Source organism: Pan troglodytes, chromosome 16 (genome assembly GCF_028858775.2).
Source record: "Pan troglodytes isolate AG18354 chromosome 16, NHGRI_mPanTro3-v2.0_pri, whole genome shotgun sequence".
Classification (NCBI taxonomy): Eukaryota; Metazoa; Chordata; class Mammalia; order Primates; family Hominidae; genus Pan; species Pan troglodytes.
In genome coordinates this window covers 37,004,812-37,025,185 of record NC_072414.2, presented here as the reverse complement: position 1 = coordinate 37,025,185, position 20,374 = coordinate 37,004,812, and the positions used below count along the sequence as shown (strand labels likewise).

At 47.1% G+C, this 20,374-nt stretch overlaps 1 protein-coding gene across 1 annotated transcript in view; it reads right to left on the bottom strand.

The window, feature by feature from the left end:
• Positions 1-20,145, bottom strand: part of SORD (sorbitol dehydrogenase) — a 52,235-nt gene extending 32,090 nt beyond the window's left edge. The window contains exons 1-3 of the mRNA XM_003952646.5: positions 19,772-20,145; positions 19,240-19,718; positions 2,295-2,328 (exon numbers count right to left, since the gene is read on the bottom strand). Coding sequence (XP_003952695.1) covers positions 2,295-2,328; positions 19,240-19,305 — 100 coding nt within the window. The 5' untranslated portion in view covers positions 19,306-19,718; positions 19,772-20,145. The remainder of the gene's footprint in view (positions 1-2,294; positions 2,329-19,239; positions 19,719-19,771) is intronic.
• Positions 20,146-20,374: the final 229 nt, after the last annotated feature.

The following is a 20,374-nucleotide window of genomic DNA, read 5'->3' as shown; positions in this document are numbered from 1 at the left end:
TACACTGGGTAAACAAGATATCATTAGTAGGATGAAATGTACCAACCACTTAAGAGAACAAACTATTTTCCAAAAGATAACTTTCCAGACAATTAATATGCTACGCGTGATTCGTAGATTCGTATCTATTTATGAGAAAAGGTCTGGTAGAATCTCAGCTTGGCAACATTTTGTGAACTATCAAGTTGAGTTCTTCATGCCTATTGTTTTCTTTCCTTTATTTACTTATTTATTTATTTTTTATTTTTAGACAGAGTCTCCCTCTGTCGCCCAGACTGGAGTGCAATGGCAGGATCTTGGCTTACTGCAATCTCCACCTCCCCGGTTCAACCAATTCTCCTGCCTCAGCCTCCCAAGTAGCTGGGATTACAGGTATGCGCCACCACGCCCGGCTAATTTTTGCATTTTCAGTAGAGACGGGGTTTCGCCATGTTGGCCAGGCTGGTCTTGAACTCATGACCTCAGGAGATCCGCCTGCCTCAGCCTCCCAAAGTGCTGGGATTACAGGCCTAAGCCACCGCGCCTGGCCAGTTTTCTAAGTTTAAAATAATGATGGTACTGAGCCCCTTTGGTGAAATAAATACCAATAAGTACCATCATCTCTGACTGAGATGATGGTTATGAATACCTCCCTGAAAAAAACACTCTGCCTTAGAAAGACAGAGACCCAAATATCTGCTATGCACTGCACTTGCCACAGACTTCCAGGGGTGGCTCTTCAGAACTTTCTTCCTCCTTAGTTTTAGTGAAGAGTAAGAAATGGCAGGGTGAATTCTCAGGTCAAATGCAGGGAAAAGGCATTTGAGTTAGGAAAATCATCTCAGAATTTCCTCTCTTGAAGTAGCAATTGGTAGCGAGAGATTAGATTTGACTTGCTAGAACACTCGCTGAAATGCACTCTTTTCCCTTCCAATGCAAGTGTAGCAAGAGACGAGAGTGCAAGCAGAATGCTGCTTCAGGGAGAAAAACTGTACCAGGAGCCAAGCTTGTACTCTGTGTCCAAGACAGCCCTCGTTTGGCCACTTCTGGAATCAACGGTCAACTTTTCAGGACACAGTGAGGTAACTCTTTCACTTCTCTGAACATGGTATCTTGGTGAAAATCCTTGAACCCTAACTATACAATACTTACTCAGCACCCACAGAATGGCTATATTCTATCTAGTCTGTATTCTTACCACTTACAAGTCGATAACACAACTGACCTTTCAGTAGCAAAGCTGTGGATCTACCAGGAAAGCTGTCTTTGATCTGACGTTCACCCAGAAGCTGCGGTTCTGGTGTGAGGTAGGACAAAGTGGGAAAGGACACCCCCAACTCCTCAAGGGCAGAAAGGGGACCTGACTGTCTAGGTGTGAGAGGGGGAGGGTGAGTATCTACAGACACTCTGCCCCTTGCCCCCAGCCTCACTTCAGGGTCCTGCACGATTATGACAAAGTGGAATTCCAGGCATGGGAGGGATTAGAAAGCTGTCAGCAGGGATCTCCCCGAGCCAACAGACAAAAAGAGATGGAAATGTTCACAGCACCTGCCATGTGCAGACGGTGGGCTGGACTTTATCCTCACCATAGCACTCAGTTTGTACATGAGAAACCCAAAGCTGGGAAGTTGCAGATGCCACCTTGGGCGTCAGCATGTCAGCTAAGCCCCACAGGCTTAGCAAGTGAGAGGCCTAGAAGGAGTGGAGTAAAGGTGTTGGAAACCGTGCCCCAGTGTGCTCACTCACTTTCTGTGCTTGGTTGATTAGGGCAGGGGACAGGGCCCCATGCAGCACCTCCCACCCCCACTGGACAGTAGGTCCTGGGCTGCCCCACACTTTGGTGACTGGCCTTCCTGGGGAGTGGGGAAAGCTGGCATGATGCTCCCTTTGCTAAAGATTAAGTTCTGTAGACTCACTCCTTTTCAAAGTTTGCGTTAGGGTTAGGACACTTGGCCACTCCAACAGCAGCTTCTGGTAGATAGGGTACACTGTCATTAGGTCAAAAGAGGAAGAATTCTGTCATTGGTCCATATACTTCACATCAAAAACTCTTTGGGCCAAGTCAGCAGTCTGGTACGGTAATTTTTCTGATTCTATCCCTGTTCTTTTATTTCATGTAGCAGCCAAGATAAACTTCCCACCAGGTCATGCTGTGGGCAGTAGACTCTGTTCTCAGCGTAACAAAAGCATAGTTTTTTAATGGACGCAAAAGTAATAAACAGTTGGAAAAGAGAGGTAAGGGAACAATATACATGTGACTCCAAAGGAAACAACAGGAAATAATAAAATATAAGTCATGTTTCCCAAGAACTTACCATTTGGGCCTGGTTCAGGGATAGGATAGTTCTCCTAAAAGAAACAAAATTGAAAAAATCATTTAGCATGCATAATAACTTCACCTTATGAACATTTTCCATTAAAAACAATTAGAGTTTCATCATTAGTTTATTTCTTCTTAGAATTAACACAAGCTCAGACCACACTGCTCCTGGGTGCATGCCTGAGGGGATGCGCTAAATGGCACGCTGCACACACCTGCCTAGCCCTTCGTCACTTTTCTGCATAACACAGTGACGGACCCAACAGCAGCATGCCCAGCATACTCACAGAGCATACAGAGGACCACACTTGTTGTCAGTAGTGACATGTCACAGGGTGAGATGAAGTTCTGACGCTGGGTTCCCTCCCTGGGAAACAGCCTACAAGCTGAAGGCCAATCCTAACTGAGGAAGAGCTGACTCTAATTGCTGACCTCATCCCACCCACTGGTGCAACTTCGCCAGGACTAAGGAAAAAGCACAGTCCATGTAACTCTAGGCAGAAGGGATCTTTGGGTTTCTAGATCTGCCGTGCATATCAGATCCTGCCTTCCTGGAAAAACATGTTCTTAGATACAGATTTGTTTGGTCTGACAAACTCCTCCAGGGAAAGGATGCAGGCGTTTCTGACAGTTGCACATGAGGATGTTTCCCGCTAGACAGTTAGGAGAAAGTGTCTGTGCTGCCAACCTCTTTCCTTTACATCAGCACAAAGACTGATACCTGGTCCTCTTTTCCTAAACTTCCCATGTGGCATTTGAGGGGCCTCTTGGGAACACATAAGACCTGCATTTTGGCCCCCCTCACAGGTTCAAAAGCAATCTGAGCTATTCTGGTGTTCACAGCTAGTAGTAGTAGCAGTAGCAGCAGTAGTTGTAGTAGTGTTGGTTTACTAAGCCTTCTTTCCTCATTGTCAATGGGCTAGGAAAGTCCTAGTGACAAGGAAGGCCACTGAGTGGCCAAATCCAAGTGTTCATTTTATTCTTTGAAGGTAATCAAGAAAAGAGATGTACCCGGGCACAGTGTCTCATGCCTGTAATCCCAGCACTTTGGGAGGCTGATGCGGGCGGATCACTTGAGGTCAGGAGTTTGAGACCAGCCTGGCCAACGTGGTGACACCCATCTCTACCAAAAATACAAAAATTAGCCGGGCATGGTGGCACGCGCCTGTAGTCTCAGCTACTCAGGAGGCTGAGGCAGGAGAATTGCTTGAACCCAGGAGATGGAGGTAGCAGTGAGCCCAGATTGTGCCACTGCACTTCACCCTGTGTGACAGGGTGAGATTCTGTCTCAAAAAAGAAAAGGAAGAGAGAGAGATGGAAATGTTCACAGAACCTGCCATGTGCCAGACAGTGGGCTGGACTCTATCCTCACCATAGCACTTAGTTTGGAAATGAGAAATTCGAAGCTGCGAAGTTAAATAACTTGGTCAAGGTCATGCTACCAGAGAGTGGATGAAGCCTGCTTCCACTGTACCCTACTGTAGCCCCAAGGTGGAATATGTCTTTTCTCCTTCAGGGGTGGTGCAAAGAGATGCCAAACAAGTGATGAGAATGTCAGAGCTGGGCCCCATGAAGAAAGCTCTGGGAGGAGGCACTGTCAAAGCTTACCTCCTTCCAATAGGGCCTATCTAGCTACTTTCATAGGCAGCCCCACCACACTAAACAACACCAAAGGGCACTAGACAAATGCTGCTCAGTACTATCACTGTGCTTAGTGATCAGTGGCTTTTTACTTTTCCTAACAAGATAATAAATACCTTGAAGCCAAAGACCATGCCTTCCATCTCTTTAGCATCAGGTACACTGCTTGTCCCTGAACTCAAGTGTTTGTACTTGTTAAATAACCACTATCCAAACTAGTGTTTCCAAGGAAGGTCAGAGGTTTTCACTTATGTCAAGTTACCAGCCCTTTCTGTTGAAGAGGCTCAGTGCTAATTTGAACCTCTTCTCCCGTGAAACAAAGCTCAAAACTTTAATGCTATTGCTGCCTAGCTGACATTGCTCAATGGCTTCTTTGTGTCAGGTACTGTGTGCTTTATAGGCATTACCTCATTTAATACTCGGAAAAACCCTACATGGTACATCCTACTATTGTCTCTTTTTCATGTGATGAGACTGAGGAACCCACCCATGGTAACACTAAGGCAGTAAACGGTGGAGCTGCATCCAAAGCAGCCTGATGGGGGCAAAAGGGCTTAAGGGAGTCTTTTTATCTTTTAATAATTTAGACTGGCTACATCGGAAGGAAGGAAGGAAGGAAGGAAGGAAGGAAGGAAGGAAGGAAGGAAGGGAGGATGGGAGGGAGGGAAGTAATCAGTCTAGAAATAGCCACCTCAAGATAGCTGATTGTCACCAAAACCTTCCTCAAAGTTGTTGCTGGTCCCACATCAGAAACCAGGGACCGCTGTGTAAAGTGATGCTTCTGTTATACCACGTGGATTTTTTTTTTTTACTTTAAGTTCTGGGATACATGTACAGAACCTGAGGTTTGTTACATAAGTATACATGTGCCATGCTGGTTTGCTGCACCTATCAACCCGTCACCTAGGTTTGAAGCCCCACATGCATTAGGTATTTGTCCTAATGCCCTCCCTCCCCTTGTCCCCCACCCCCTGACAGGCCCTGGTGTGTGATGGTCCCCTCCCTGTGTCCATGTATTCTCATTGTTCAACTCCCACTTATGAGTGAGAACATGTGGTATTTGGTTTTCTGTTCCTGTGTTAGTTTGCTGAGAAGGATGGCTTCCAGCTTCATCCATGTCCCTGAAAAAGACATGATCTCATTCTTTTTTATGGCTGCATTATACTGCGTGAAATGTTAAACTGCAGGTTAAATTGAAACTAAAGACTAAGGCCTTTATTTCAAACATGGGAGAGCACCCCACCCTCCCTGCTAAAGGCACTAGTAGGCAAATTCACAGACACTGAAAGACAGTTCCACAGCATACAATTCATAGCCTTGCCTCCAGCCAGGCCAGACCTGAACGCCCCATTTCGAGGTGGAGAGGTGGTAAGACTAAAGCTTAGAACAACAGTCAGGCACACCAAATAGGCCCTGGGTCACTAGAGAGAACACTACTGTAAATATTTGTTCAAGTTAACGGAGCTGAACAGCTGTGCTCCTACCACACAGCAAAGCTGCAGTGACTCTCCCAGACACTAGAGGGTGCTGTGCCCACAGCCTGTGCTGTGCCTGTAGCAGAACACGCTTGATGGAGAAGTTCAAATAAATTCCTCTCCCTGCACACCAACTTTCTTTTCCCATTCTTTTTCTGGCTGATTCTAATTACCCTTACAACTCAGGTTTGTCTCCTGCCTCCTGTCTCTGTAGGGGACATGCTACCTGAGCACAAAACCATTTTAACATCAGCCCGTAGGTTTGTAAATATTGCCCAAGCACACTGTGGAGACTACAATGTTTTAGAAAGTTATTACAGCATGGTTGCTCAAAACCTTGCTTTTCATGTTTCCTTGCCATGATGTTGGCCACAATCCTCTGTTTGCTTAATCTTTTTCTGTCTCAGATACTCTTCCATTTATCCTATTTCTCATCTACCAAAGTTTCTTAGTTTCTCTGAGATCCTGAACTTTCACTTTTATCTCCACAGCTTTTTTTCTCATTCCCAAAGGTTTTGTCATCTCAATCATATTCAAGGTTTCCTAAACGAATTTCTTTCATTTGTTTATTTTTTGTAACTCATCAGCAGTCCCTGATGTCAGATGTCACTGCACTCAGGCTACAGTGCAGTGGCACGATCTCGGCTCACTGCAGCCTCAACCTCCTGAACTCAAGTGATCCTCCCATCCTCCCACCTCAGCCTCCCAAGTAGCTGGGATTACAGGTGCATGCCACGCTGCGTGGCTAATTTTTTTTTATTTTTGGTAGAGACGGGGTTTCACCATGTTGGCCAGGCTGATCTCGAACTCCTGGCCTCAATTGATCTGCCTGCCTCTGCCTCCCAAAGTGCTGGGATTACAGGCGTGAGCCACTGTGCCTGGCCGAATTTCTTATCTTTTAATGAGTGACTACAAGAGGACTAAAAGGAATTGAGTAATTCTTCTTTACCATAGTTGTGTGAGTTTTCCAGAATATTTCACTTCAAGTCAGAAATACATATCTTAATCACATATATACTCTCCCTTTGTGTCCGGAATTGGTGGGTTCTTGGTCTCACTGACTTCAAGAATGAAGCTGCGGACCCTCGCATTGAGTGTTACAGTTCTTAAAGGGGGCGTGTCCGGAGTTTGTTCATTCTGATGTTCGGATGTGTTCGGAGTTTCTTCCTTCTGGTGGGTTCGTGGTCTTGCTGGCTCAGCAGTGAAGCTGCGGACCTTCGCGGTGAGTGTTACAGCTCTTAAGCCAGCGTTTCTGCAGTTGTTTGTTCCTCCCGGCGGGTTCATGGTCTCCCTGGCTTCAGGAGTGAAGCTGTAGACCTTCGCCGTGAGTGTTACAGTTCTTAAAGGCGACGTGTCCGGAGTTTGTTCCTTCTAATGTTCAGATGTGTTCGGAGTTTCTTCCTTCTGGTGGGTTCGTGGTCTCGCTGGCTTCAGCAGTGAAGCTGCAGACCTTCGCGGTGAGTGTTACAGCTCATAAAGGCAGTGTGTACCCAAAGAGTGAGCAGTAGCAAAATGTATTGCAAAGAGCGAAAGAACAAAGCTTCCACAGTGTGGAAGGGGACCCCAGCGAGTTGCCACTGCTGGCTCAGGCAGCCTGCTTTTATTCTCTTATCTGGCCCCACTCACATCCTGCTGATTGCTAGAGCCCAGTGGTCTGTTTTGACAGGGTGCTGATTGGTGCATTTACAATCCCTGAGCTAGACACAAAGGTTTTCCACCTCCCCACCAGATTAGCTAGATACAGAGTGTGGATTGGTGCATTCATAAACCCTGAGCTCGACACAGGGTGCTGATTGGTGTGTTTACAAACCTTGAGCTAAATACCGAGTGCCCATTGGTATATTTACAAGCCCTGAGCTAGACATAAAGGTCCTCCAAGTTCCCACCAGACTCAGGAGCCCAGCTGGCTTCACCCAGTGGATCTCGCACTGGGGCTGCAGGTGGAGCTGCTTGCCAGTCCCGCACCGTGCGCCCACACTCCTCAGCCCTTGGGTGGTCGATGGGACTGGGCGCCGTGCAGCAGGGGGCGGCACTTGTCGGGGAGGCTCAGGCTGCACAGGAGCCCACGGAGTCGCGGGGAGGGTCAGGCATGGCGGGCTGCAGGTCCCAAGCCCTGCCCCGCGGGAAGGCAGCTAAGGCCGAGCGAGAAATCGAGCGCAGCGCCGGCGGGCCGGCACTGCTGGGGGACCCAGCACACCCTCCGCAGCCGCTGGCCCGGGTGCTAAGCCCCTCATTGCCCGGGAACCGCAGGGCCGGCCGGCTGCTCCGAGTGCGGGGCCCGCCAAGCCCACGCCTACCCGGAACTCCAGCTGGCCCGCAAGCGCGGCGCGAAGCCCCGGTTTCCGCTCGCGCCTCTCTCTCCACACCTCCCTGCAAGCTGAGGGAGCCGGCTCCGGCCTTGGCCAGCCCAGAAAGGGGCTCCCACGGTGCACTGGTGGGCTGAAGGGCTTCTCAAGTGCCGCCAAAGTGGGAGCCCAGGCAGAGGAGGCGCGGAGAGCGAAGAGGGCTATGAGGACTGCCAGCACGCTCTCACCTCTCACCTTCTATCCCCTTCAGCTGCTCCCGCTGCCCTACCAGCCCACTCCTGAAGTAACTCATGGAAATACTTCAGGAAGTACTCTCTGCGGGGACATGGAATCATCTCAGGTACCTCTCACATACTAAATGTTATCTTGCTTTTCCTAAATACATTTTTTTACATTAGCCTAAATATATATTTCCTAGCTATGTCGTCCTTGGTCCCTTTTCCTCTACTTCCACCTGCATAACTGAGTTGATTCCCTCAACACGTCTTGCTTGGGTTGTAGCAACGGCCTCAACACAAGCAGAAATGGAAGGAAGATGCCTTTTCCCTCCTCCAGCCAACCTGAGTGGCACAGTGAACTCAGACTCTAGAACTGCCTGTCTACATGCAACCCAGGCTTCCCCCACCAGCTGCGTGACCTCAGGGTAGTTATGTAACCCCTGTGTGCCCCAATTTCCTCCTTCATATAATGATAATCATGAAAGGGAATGCCGACTCAGTAAATACGTTCACGCTTATTACAAAAGAAGTAAAATCAAAGTTCTTTTTCCATAATTAGCTCACACTATGGTTGAAACAACGCTGGACAATCTTGTCCTTCTGACGAGAGTAAAGCATGTTAAATAGAAATTACAGGAGGCCACTGTTTTGCTCCTGCATAGCGCCCCAAGAGAACAGAATTAAAAACCCAAAATGGAGCCACTCATACTAAAGTTCCACATCATCAAAGCAAAACTAAGTTCTTATATGACCTTCAGAGAAATCAGGAGAGGTAATAGCCAAATGTCCCAAACAGGCCAGTTTCAGTCAGCATGATAATACAGTTCCCTCTACTTTAATCCTTACCAAAAAATAAAAAATAATGACCTGAAGAAACCTGATCTTAACCAATCAGTTATTTTTCTGTTGTTCTGTTTCCCTGTTCCCACCTTACAAGGAAAATAACTGAAATGACCAATCTGCTTTTTCTTGTGTTTCTGCTTTCTTTAGCTCTTTTCTGTTTGTAAAACCAACCTCCTCTGTTTACCTCACTGGAACACAGGCTATTTTATGGAATGAAGTGTTGCCCAATTCTAGAATTGCAAATAAAGCCAAAGAAAATCTTTTAAATTAAATTTCAGTCATTTTATCTTTTGACAAGTGTTTTAAATCATTTTGTGGAAAAGTTGTGTTCTGCACCCTGGATTCAACCAAACCTCAGGCCAAAAATATTCAAAAAATAAAAAACAGCAATACAACAATAAAAAATAATGCAAATGAATAATATTGTATAACAATTATTTACAGAGCATTTACATTGTGTTAGGTATTAGAGGTAATCTAGGGGGATTTAAAGTAGATGGGAGGATGCATGTAGGTTATATGCAAATACTACACCATTTTATCACATACAAGGGACTTGAGAATCCTTGGATTCTGGCATCCACAAAGGGTTCCTGGAGCCAATCCTTCCCCTACTCCAGGATACCGAGGACAACTGTATTCTCATGGTTTTCATATCAACATTAAGAAAATCTGACCACTCTACAAGGCTGGCATTTGGAAGAAAGTGAAGGGATTCTAGCAGTTTTTAGGCTTGACTCTGCCAGTTGTGGAAAGAGTGCAATGTGCTCCCACTGTCTTAGGGTTGGGGACGGCTAGCAGTGTGTGGGGAAAGTGCTGGTCTCATCCCAGATGCACAGCAGTCACCTGCTCCCTGCTGCCAAGCCTTCTGTGGGCCTGTGGAGGGCTGCCCTGCACACCTGCAGAGCGCAAGAGACCCTGTTTTTCTTCCTTTCCTCTTCCATTTTCCCTTTCCCTTGAGTGCCTGAAGGGTGTTTTAAGGGTGGGAGGAAAATTCAAAGGTTTTCCAATTGGCTATTTTGTCATGAGAGGCTTTGTTCTAGCCGTGTTGGTCCTGGCAAACTTGAGGTCAAAGTAGGAGGTAGAATGTCCTCACAAGGTCCAATGAGCTGGTCTCCAGCCCAAGCTCTCCTGGCTCCATTCAACTTTGTTCTGCTGATAACAATCTTGCTGAAATGCAAATCTGTGTCAAGTCGCCAGTGACCCTGGAGACTCCTAAACCCCTCACCTGGTGGTCACCACACCCCCATCTCACCTCCAACTACACCCATTTCCCATTGCCTAATCCCTCTCCTTCTTTCAGATCCCGCAGGAGGTGGGAACTGAGGCATCTGGGATGACTTCTAAATTCCTACGAGAATTACGAGACACTTAGGTTTGGACATGCTGGGACTGAGGTGTCTTGGGACATCCAGGTAGGGCTATTGATATATAATAATGTTTTGTGATTCTAAATGTCTCAAAATGGAGTCTTCTTTTTCTTCTAGTTATTGTTTTATAAAAATATATTGTGGTAAAATACATAACATAAAATTTACCATCTTAAATCTTTTTAAGTGTATAATTCAATATTGTTGTCTATATTCACATTGTTATACAACAGATCTCTAGAATTTCACATCTTGTAAATCTGAAACTGAATACCTGTTAAGTAAACAACTGCCCATTTTACCCCCTCAGCAGCCCTTAACAAACACCATTCCACTTTTTGTGAGTTTGGCTACTTATTTCATATAAGTGGAATCATATACTATCTGTCACTTTGTCACTGGCTTGTTTTTATTAACATAATATTCTCAAGGTTTATTTTTAACACAGCATGTGACAAAACTTTTTTTCAGGGCTGAATAATATTCCATTATATATCTATATGCCACATTTAAAAAATGTTCATTACTTGAATAACATCTGGGTTGTTTCCACCAACAAAGTGGAGTCACAATGATAAGTGACTCAGCTCACAATGAAACTGCTGACTGCTCAAAGTGATAAGCATATGTTTGTGGGACTGAGATGACAACACCTGCTGTGGCCAGGCAACCCCAAAACTTGATAAGAAAGTGAAGCCAAGGCCAGGCAGGATGGCTCACACCGGTGATCCCAGCACTTTGGGAGGCCGAGGCAAGGTGGATTGCTTAAACTCAGAAGTTCCAGACCAGCCTGGGCAACACAGTGAAACCCTGTCACCAAAATTAATTTTAAAAAATAAAATAAGAAAGTGAAGCCAAAAGGTGGCTAAGTTATGACAATGGACATTCCTATGCGGGGTATAAAAACAGCAAAGAAAGTGACCATGGCCAAGAGCCTGTAGAAGCTCTGCCCGTGAGAACTCTGAGGCCTCCTCACGAACAGAGGCTGCCATAAGTTCTGCTGGGAGAAGAACAGCAACAACACTCCTCCCACTTTGTTGTTTCAAGGGCAATCCAAATCTGTTCATCAGTCGGCGTGCTGGTCTCTGGAGCTACTTGCCACGGTTCATTCCCTGTTTTTTTTTTTTTTTAAGAGATGGGTTCTCATTCTGTCGCCCAGGCTGGCACATTAATAGCTCACCACAATCTCGAACTCCTGGGCTCAAATGATCCTCCCACTTCAGCCTGCTGAGTAGCTGTGACTACAGGAGGGTGCTATCACACCCGGCTACTTTTTACATTGTTTGTAGAGATGAGGTCTTTCCCAGGCTGGTCTCAAACTCCTGGCCTCAAGTGATCCTCCCACCTCAGCTTCCCAAAGTGCTGAGATTACAAGTGTGAACTACCATGCCTGCCCCGACCTCCCCTATCACTGCCTGTGTGTGTTGAATATATTTGCATAATCATTGGTATGTGAAAGCCTCACATTTAATTGGCCATTGAGTTATTGTGAAACCTCTGGGCTCCTGGTCGGAGTCAGCACAAGTAGGCTGGAACCTGACATGACAGCTGTTCAACAGGCAGTTGGTTACTGGGACTGATGCTCAGGCATCACCTCCTGCAAGAAGCCTCCCCTGTCCTCACCAGGCTGGAGAGGTGACTCCTTTCTCTCCTTTGCACTTCTCCAGCACCTAGCATTGAATCCACACAGGATAGTTAAGGACTATTTAATTTTCATTAGGGATAAATATATTAAAATTTCCTCCTAATTCAAAGTGTATGAACATAACCATACATGATCTTATTAAATGGTTCTATATATGGAGCAAAAATTCTAAGTCTCTGAGCTTTGTCGGATGCTCTAGTCTGTTCGTGATCTTGATAAGTGCTCACTGTGTTCAGGTCTATGTAACTGAATATTTCTGTGTTTTTTAAAATTGTTGAGTTGAATATTACTTTGCAAAATTTGAATGTATTTTCCCTGGTAATTAATGTTCTTAGTGCAAACCTGATTTGGGGAAAACTGCCAGCTTCAACAGCCACACTAAAAGACTTCTAAGTTAGATGCTAATATTGTATCTACGTGTACATATTTCTCCTCCTTCTTAATTTCTGTTGTGCAGTTTTAAAGAGAAATTTCCCCTACATCCATAATTCTAGGGTCTCCCCTTAGAATAGGGCTGCTTTTATGGAATGGTAAAATCCTATTTGTGATATTGCTTGCTTCTTCTCCTGCTTTTGATAGTGAAAGGAGGTGGCCAAATGCCTAGGCAGATAGGGGTGGGTACCCAGTGAAATTCCACCTCCAAGTAGAAGACAGTTTAAAGCCTGAAAGCCAAGCTACAAGTTAAATCCTGGGACTGGATCAAGAATTTGTCTTCCTCTTTGGACGCTTTCCTCTGATTGATCCCCACCCTTCACCTATTTTACATATACCTAACCTTTCCTAAGTAGTTTTCTACACTGTTTTGCCCATCTTTGCGTGGTGTCTTCACGTTAACCTTTTTTGCATACTCACAAACCCATCAATACGCGCTTCCTATCCTGTGCCTATAAAGATCCCAGACTCAGTTGGTAGAGGGGAAAATGACCTGACTTCGGGGAGGAGACAACCTGACTTCTGGGAAGATGACCTGCCCTTCCCATCCCCTCTCCAGTTCCCTTCTCTGCTGAAAGCCATTTTCATTGCTCAGTAAAATTCTCCACCTTCACCATCCTTCAATCATCTGCGTGACCTCATTCTTTTTGGACACTGGACAAGAGCTCAGGGCCCACCAAGTACAGGTACCCAGAAAAGGCTGTCAAACTGGCCCTTTGCCCCTCACCAGTGGCATGCCCCGTGCAGCGAGGCAAGGGGCCAACTGAGCTGCTAACCTGACACCATCTGCAGACGGTGGAACTAAAGGAGCACTGTAACAGCCCCTCTGGGGCTTCAGGGTCATGGACACCCTTACCTGGGTGCTGCTGCATTCCCCTCAAGGAGCTTGCTCCTGTGTCAGTGCCTGGAGCAGCTGGCTGGATCCCGCACTCGCTCATTCATGTGCTCCCTCCCACAAGGGGTTGAGCACGGTAGGCCCAGTACTCCACAGGTCTGGCGAAGGGGCCAAGAAAAAGCTTGCATCACTTTGAGAGGAAAATGCTACCTTTGTGCCTCATGGTCTTTCACAGACAAAGGCATTGCCTTTCCAGAGCTGTTGGTGGAGGTGGGAGTGTTTACTGGATTTAATTTCCTGTTTTGAATCTGAAATGGTATGTCCAGTTTGGGTTTTGTTTTGTTGTTAAAACATAATTAAGATAAAAGCAAGAAAGATGGTTCTTTGGGCTACTTACTGCTACCCAATTTCTCTTTTTCTGGAGGATTTTCACATTCTCTTTTCACTCTCAAGTGTCTCTGACTTGTAAGGGTTAAGTAGCCTGCATCTCATCACTATCAGGGTAATCTGGTTTAATCCAGCTCCTGCTTCATGACTATCAGCCCCTTTAATCTGATCACATAGAAGCAGCTGGCTCAGAGAAACAGACATGATGCCCAGGACCATCTGAGCTGCCCATGTTCATGCCCTCTCATTATACCATCCGCTTCTCACCCCAAAATCTTAACAGTAAAGTATAGACATTTTGAATGTGCTGTATTACAGATATAGATTTATCTTATTTTTAAAAATAAATAAGAGTATTTAAAAATGCTTAGGTCAAAGCAATTCTTTTGACCTAAGGTATAATACGTTGCCTCAATGGACAAAAACTCAAGAAATATCTTCATGGACCTCCGAGTAATGTTTAAACTTGATGCCAATATATTATTTTTTCTGCCCTTTATAATTAAACAACATTAACCCATCATTCTGAAATTATTATTTTTCCCTTTAATTTATTGTCTCCTCATATAGCTGATCATAACAAAAATCTGACTACATCCCCTCCACGGTGTTGTTTCCTGGAAATGGAGCCTGTTTTGTTCCTATACTTCTCCCTGTTCAGATGCTCCTGCCTGAAGGAAGAGCCAGCTTTCAGGAAGAAGGGAGATAAAGTGCACTCAGAGGGTGATTGATAAACTGATTTGTAATGCAATGTACAGAAATTGAGAGGAGCACTTAGAAATGTTTATAGAATTTTTTTGTTTGTTTTTGTTTTGAGATAGAGTCTAGTTCTGTCACCCACGCTGGAGTGCAGTGGCATGATCTTGGCTCACTGCAACCTCTGCCTCCCCATTCAAGTGATTCTCGTGCCTCAGCCTCCTGAGTAGCTGGGATTACAGGTTGTGCACCACCACACCCAGTTAATTTTTGTATTTTTAGTAGAGACAGGATTTTTGCCATGTTGGCCAGGCTGGTCTCAAACTCCTGGCCTCAAGTGATCTGCCCGCCTTGGCCTCCCAAAGTGCTGGGGTTACAGGCGTGAGCCACCGTGCCTGGCTGTTTATAGCATTTTGACATGACACAGCATTCAAATATATTGATGCAAACATATCAGTCCATGGCCGACTGGAAAAAGTAAAATTGGTCCTTCATTGTGGACAGTTTGTAAAGCCCTGTATTAAAGTACCCAGCACATGCCTGGAATGCAGTAGGCAGTCAACGTATTAATTCCCCTCATTTCCTTACCATTCGAGTGAACCCTACATTGTAAAAACAAGCTTCCCACACCCCCACCACCAAACATAGCTTCTATGGGGTAAAAACTAATTTGACTATTTTATATTCTAACTTCATGAATCCATAATTCATTTCCTAATTAAAAGCTTCTGGGTCTCTATAGACTGATCAAAGGGGCATACAGTAATTAAACTGGTAAATACAGTGGAAAGCAAGACTATTGCCTGGGCCCACATTATAATAATTTGGTTAGGAAAACTGTTCATGTCTTTGAAGGCCCTGGTCTCCATCCACCTCTTTTTAAGCTGATATGGTTTAAGTGTCCATCCTCAGGGGCTCTGGCTTCCTGCTTATCTCCACAGTTAGCACATACCATTAACAGTGTGCTGGATGCTGTGCTAGGCCTTTCACACGCACGATTGGTTCCACTGAATCCTCATACAACCAGAGATGAATACTACCATTATCCCCATTTCACGGGGAAGTTGAAGTGGAAAATAATTTGTTGAGTCATACAACTAGCAGCACTGGAAGGGGACTAAACCCCACTCTGGCTCCCCAGCCTGGTTTGGGAACTTCGTACTATTTCCATTTAGAAAGAACCCCAGCAAGCTGACACTGTTTGCTTCTTTATACATCAACTTGGTCATCAGTCCCTTTTCCTCCCTCCAACTCTCAAACTTTCTCTATTCAAAATGAAGGGAAAAGCGAAAATCCTTAAGTCTCAGATTGTTGTTTCGTTTTGTTCTCCTAACTATAAAAGAAAACCACTGGTCTTAGTGTGTGTCTGACTTACCACCCAATTTATAAATGCTCCTCCTTGCTGTGGTCAAGGTGATCATTAACTAATTAGTAGGTGAGGAGTTTAATTTTTTGTTCCCTACAGCCATACATCAAGAAAGAAGAGAATGGTGCAGTCTCCTTAGGCAGTAGGGAGGCTGTGGGTAGGTTTCCTTCCTGCCAGTTAAAGGACAAGTAAAGTGGACTAGATCGCATTCCCCCACAGAACCACTGCCCCGGACGCTGGCTGGTTCCTGGCCTTATCTCAAGTAGGATGGCAGCAGTGGGAAAGGTTGAGACATTGCTTCCTGCTTCAGAACGCTTTGGAAACCTGCTTCAGATTTTAGGAATGATTTATACACTTTTTGGAAAGCAAATAATGATGTAAGTTAAATGATACACTTTTCCCTTGAAAATTTATACATTTTTTGAAAAGATTTTAGGAATGAGAGTTTCCCCAAACAACTCCCTTCATAGGAGTTCCTGAGGCACTGAACCATTTTAGCAGCAGACCCTGCCCCCGGTATACCAAAACCGGCCACAGTTTGCTGGGCTGCATTTCCCCAGCCAGCCAGAAATGGAGGGGTTTTTAATCTGTGGCTGGTGGTCTTACATCAAAAGAAGAAAACGGTCAAATTCTCCCCACTTCGTCTTATCTTTTTTGTAGTTCATATCCAACCAAGGCTTTTTTCCCCCCAAAATGCATCTGCTGACAATTTATTAAGCCCAGGAAATTCTGGGTTTCATTTTGGTCCTCTTGCAGAGAGGAAAATGGGTGGTTCCCCTCAAAGCTTCCCCAGGATTGTTCCTCCTAGTTGCTATCTCTGGTTTACTACTGACCCCAAACCCAAGCCACTGAGCCTATTTGTCTTAAGGAAAAGATGGAGGAGCAGTGATACCACACTCGGGGTCCGGGTTGGGCACTGTGGAGGTGCTGGTGGAAGACCATGCCTGAGAAGGAGTGGTGAGGGCCCAGAAGTTCTGTGTTGAGCTGCAGGTGCACCTGAGGCAGCACAGTGGGTCTCCTCTGCTGACAACTCTTTCTGCCCTTTCCCCTCCAGTGTTGGGGCTCTCTCCAGGGTAATGTCCTCCTCTTCTTTCCTTCTCACTCTACATGGTTCACTCAGCCCAGGCAAGCTCAGCCATCCATAATTCCCCATAGGGCACTATTTGGGACAGGACAACTCTTTGTTGTGCAAGATAGCGCTATGAACTGAATAAAGTCCGCAGTAGTGCTCCTCAGTCATTGTGACAACCAAGCCTCCCTGACACATTTCCAAATGCCTCCTGGGTGGCAGGGCAGTGCAGTACTGCTCAGTAGAGGAGCAAAGGACTCCTGAGTTTACATTTCCACCCCAGATAGGATCCCTGCACTCCAGACCCCTGCACCCAAGGAAATTTCTCAAAGGCACCTTGTGTCCTGTCCCAGAGACATCTTTTTTTTTTTTTTTTTTTTTTTTTGACAGAGTTTTGCTGTCATTCAGGCTGGAGTGCAGTGGTACAATCTCAGTTCATTGCAATCTCTGACTCCCAGACTCAAGCGATTCTCAGCTTCCCAAGTAGCTGGGATTACACGCATGCTGCACCACACCCAGCTAATTTTTGTATTTATAGTAGAGACAGTTTCACCGTGTTGGCCAGGTTGGTCTCAAACTCCAGACCTCAAGCGATCTGCCTACCTTGGCCTTTCAAAGTGCTGGGATTACAGGCATGAGCCACCACACCTGGCCTCCAGAGACATCTTAAACTCAACTTTTCAAACCTGATCTCATCATTTTAATCTACTCTGACTAGTAAATGACGCTACCACTTCCCATTCTCAAACTGAGCCTAGGTGTTTTCCTAAATCCTCCTCTGAACTCTTTTACCCAGCTAGTGTTCCAGCACACAACCAAAGGTGAAATTCTCTAGCCCATCATATTTTCTAGATACTTCAGGTTACAGCCACCCCAACCTTTCCCCTAATCCAGTCAGAGAGTGGGTTCTGATGCAAAGCTGATGACATCAAGGTTAGTTCGCTGCTGCTCTAATCTTCAAAGCTTTGTCTACGGAACCATAGTAGAGGTAGTCTGCCTGAGCAGTGGAAGACCATGAGTTTAAGGTAAGATGAAGGAGAATTTAACTGTGTTTCTGCACCTTAGGTGCATGACTTTTAAGCAGGCTCTGAGCAGATAGAGGGCCAAGGGCCCCTCCCTGTGGGGTCTTTTCTCTCTGAGGCCTCCATCAAAGCCCTCGGGCTCTGTCATAATGGTTGACTTTATCTGTCTGCCTCCCTCAGTAAACTTGGGAGCAGGGGCTGTGTCCTCCTCTCTGGGCCCTCAGCCCAGTGCCTGGCACATGGCAGGCACCCTTTCATGAGTGAATGTTTGTGGAATGAAGTACTGAGTTGGAAATCACTCTGCAAGCTGGGTAGAGCTGGACCACTTTCCCTTACTCATAATACCATCTGGCATTTGCAACAGTAAACACTAACAGCCTCACTTTAATTCAGGACCTTGGGTGGAGGCTCCAAAGAGTGGAATGAGCACTAGAATGGGGAGTCTGAACATCTGAGTCCTTGTCGTGGCTCTGTTAACTAACAAAACCTATCACCTTGGATATGGCACTTTCTTCAACTGAGGAGATGGAGAGTCAGCTGGGACAAGGGTTCTATAGAGGGGCTTAGAGCGACTTAAAGGGAGTCCTTGAGCAATCTGAAATTGTTGCCAAACTCTGTCTGTTTGCATTCTGTGGAGGGGACACCACAGATTCTTAAATAGTCAAGAACTGCTAATCTGGATAAGCTTCTGAATTACTGCAGTTTACATACTGACGCATGTACTTTGAGGGAAAGGAGGTACAGGGGAGCAGAGATGGCTGGCACTCGTCCCACATACCCACTGCCATCCCAGGCCCATCTGAGAGGGACTTTGTCAAGGGAGCCTTGGCATGACTAGGCTGCTGACTCAGCCACTTCCTAAACTTTGGTGCCACAAGCCAGGGAGCAAAAGGCAGGGTCTAAGGCAGAGGACACACATACAGAATGCTCCTAAAGGGACAGAGGCACGGGATTGGAAAGAAAAACTGCTGGAAAGTGAACCAGACAGGGTCTTAGGGAGAGAAGGAGCCTTACAGACAAGGGAGCTATCAAGATCCACAAGCCTGGCACAGGCAAGGGGAACAGCAGGGGTTCTGGAGATGGAGGCCTAGACTGGAAGGAAAGGAGAAGGAGCTGGCACTTCCTGAGCACGTACTAAGTGCTGAGTACTCTTGTGATCATCATAATCCTGCAAGGGAGGTTTATCAGTCCCAAGCAAGGGAGTTAAATACAAGTTCTGCTGTTTCTAAGTGTCCTCTGGCCCCCCTTTCTCTGCTCTGCACGGTCTGCCCCGATAATTCAGACAGCCTTAGCATTTTCTTTGGAAAGGTCAATGACAAGAGGCTGGACTATGAATCTGCAGCTGGCAAAGGAGAGAGAAAGCTTCATTCAAACAGTTTGCAACCGTCCTGGGCACCGGCCACGTGCCAGCCACGGGGCTAGGTTCCGGGAGGCACACGACTAGATCCCTGCCCTTTGCAACAGCCACTACCTGCCGCCCCCACACCCCGAGGGGAACCAGCTGGGATCTGGGCCGCCAGGGCGCTTAAGGTGCGGGGCCGGCGCCAGGCTGTAAGTGGGAAGCCAGGACTGTGGCTGGGCTCAGAGGAGAGTGAGTCAGGGTCGGTAGGCTTCCCACCCTCCTTCCCAGCTTACCAGGCGCAAGTCCCCCGGTCCGTGCACCACCAGGGAAAGGTTGTTGGGCTTGGCCGCCGCCGCCATGGAGCTCTTTTGGCTCTGGAGTGCGGCCTGGAAGGCGCGGGACGTTTGGTCGCTCTGGTGGCGCTACCCAGCCGAGGGTCCAGGGCACTGGATGGAAGGTGGGGCCTGGGAGAAGCGCCGCACGCAGGGGCGGGACTAGGCTTCCTCCTTTGTGCCAGCCTGGGCGGCGCTAGCGTGGAGGGGCGGGGCTTCCCGGCCTCCTCCAGACCGGGAGGCGGGCGGGGCTTCCGGAGGGGGGTTGGGAGCGAGAAGCCCGGGTGCTGGCTCCATCTACAGCGCGCTGGTTTTGTTTGTTTGTTTGTTTGTTTGTCGCCGAGGCTGGAGTGCAGTGGTGCGATCCCGGCTCACTGCAAGCTCTGCCTCCCGGGTTCAAGCCATTCTCCTGCCTCAGCCTCCCGAATAGCTGGGACTGCCTCCCGGGTTCAAGCCATTCTCCTGCCTCAGCCTCCCGAATAGCTGGGACTACAGGCTCCCGCCACCACGTATTTTTGTTTAGTAGAGACGGGGTTTCACCATGTTAGCCAGGATGGTCTCGATCTCCTGACCTCGTGATCCACCCGCCTCTGCCTCCCAAAGTGCTGGGATTACAGGCGTGAGCCACCGCGCCGGCCCGGCAGCGCGCTGTTTTTGCCGCCTCACATCCAAGCACACACGGCTGCCCTGAAAACCGCCTGCGGAGGCAGTAGGCACCAGACCAGCGCTCTAACATTAGCTGCAGAAGAATTGGGGTGGGGAATGTGAGGAGCTGTTGATAATGCACATTCTCAGGACCAGCACCGAGATTCTGATACAGTAGGTCTAGGTCTGAGGTGCTGCCCGAGGGTCCATATTCCTAGCAACGAGAATGCTGAGGCTGTGGGTGGAGCACGGTGTGCACTTTGCGAGACAGATGCTACCATGACGCAGCGTCCACGTCGGCCCTTTGTCTCCAGCCCCCAGCAAAGGGCCTGGCACGAGTAGGAGTGAATGAATTCGTGCATCATTACATGGGCCTGGTGCTTAAGTATAAAAAAGACATGAGGCCGGGCGCAGTGGCTCTTGCCTGTAATCCCAGCACTTTGGGAAGCCG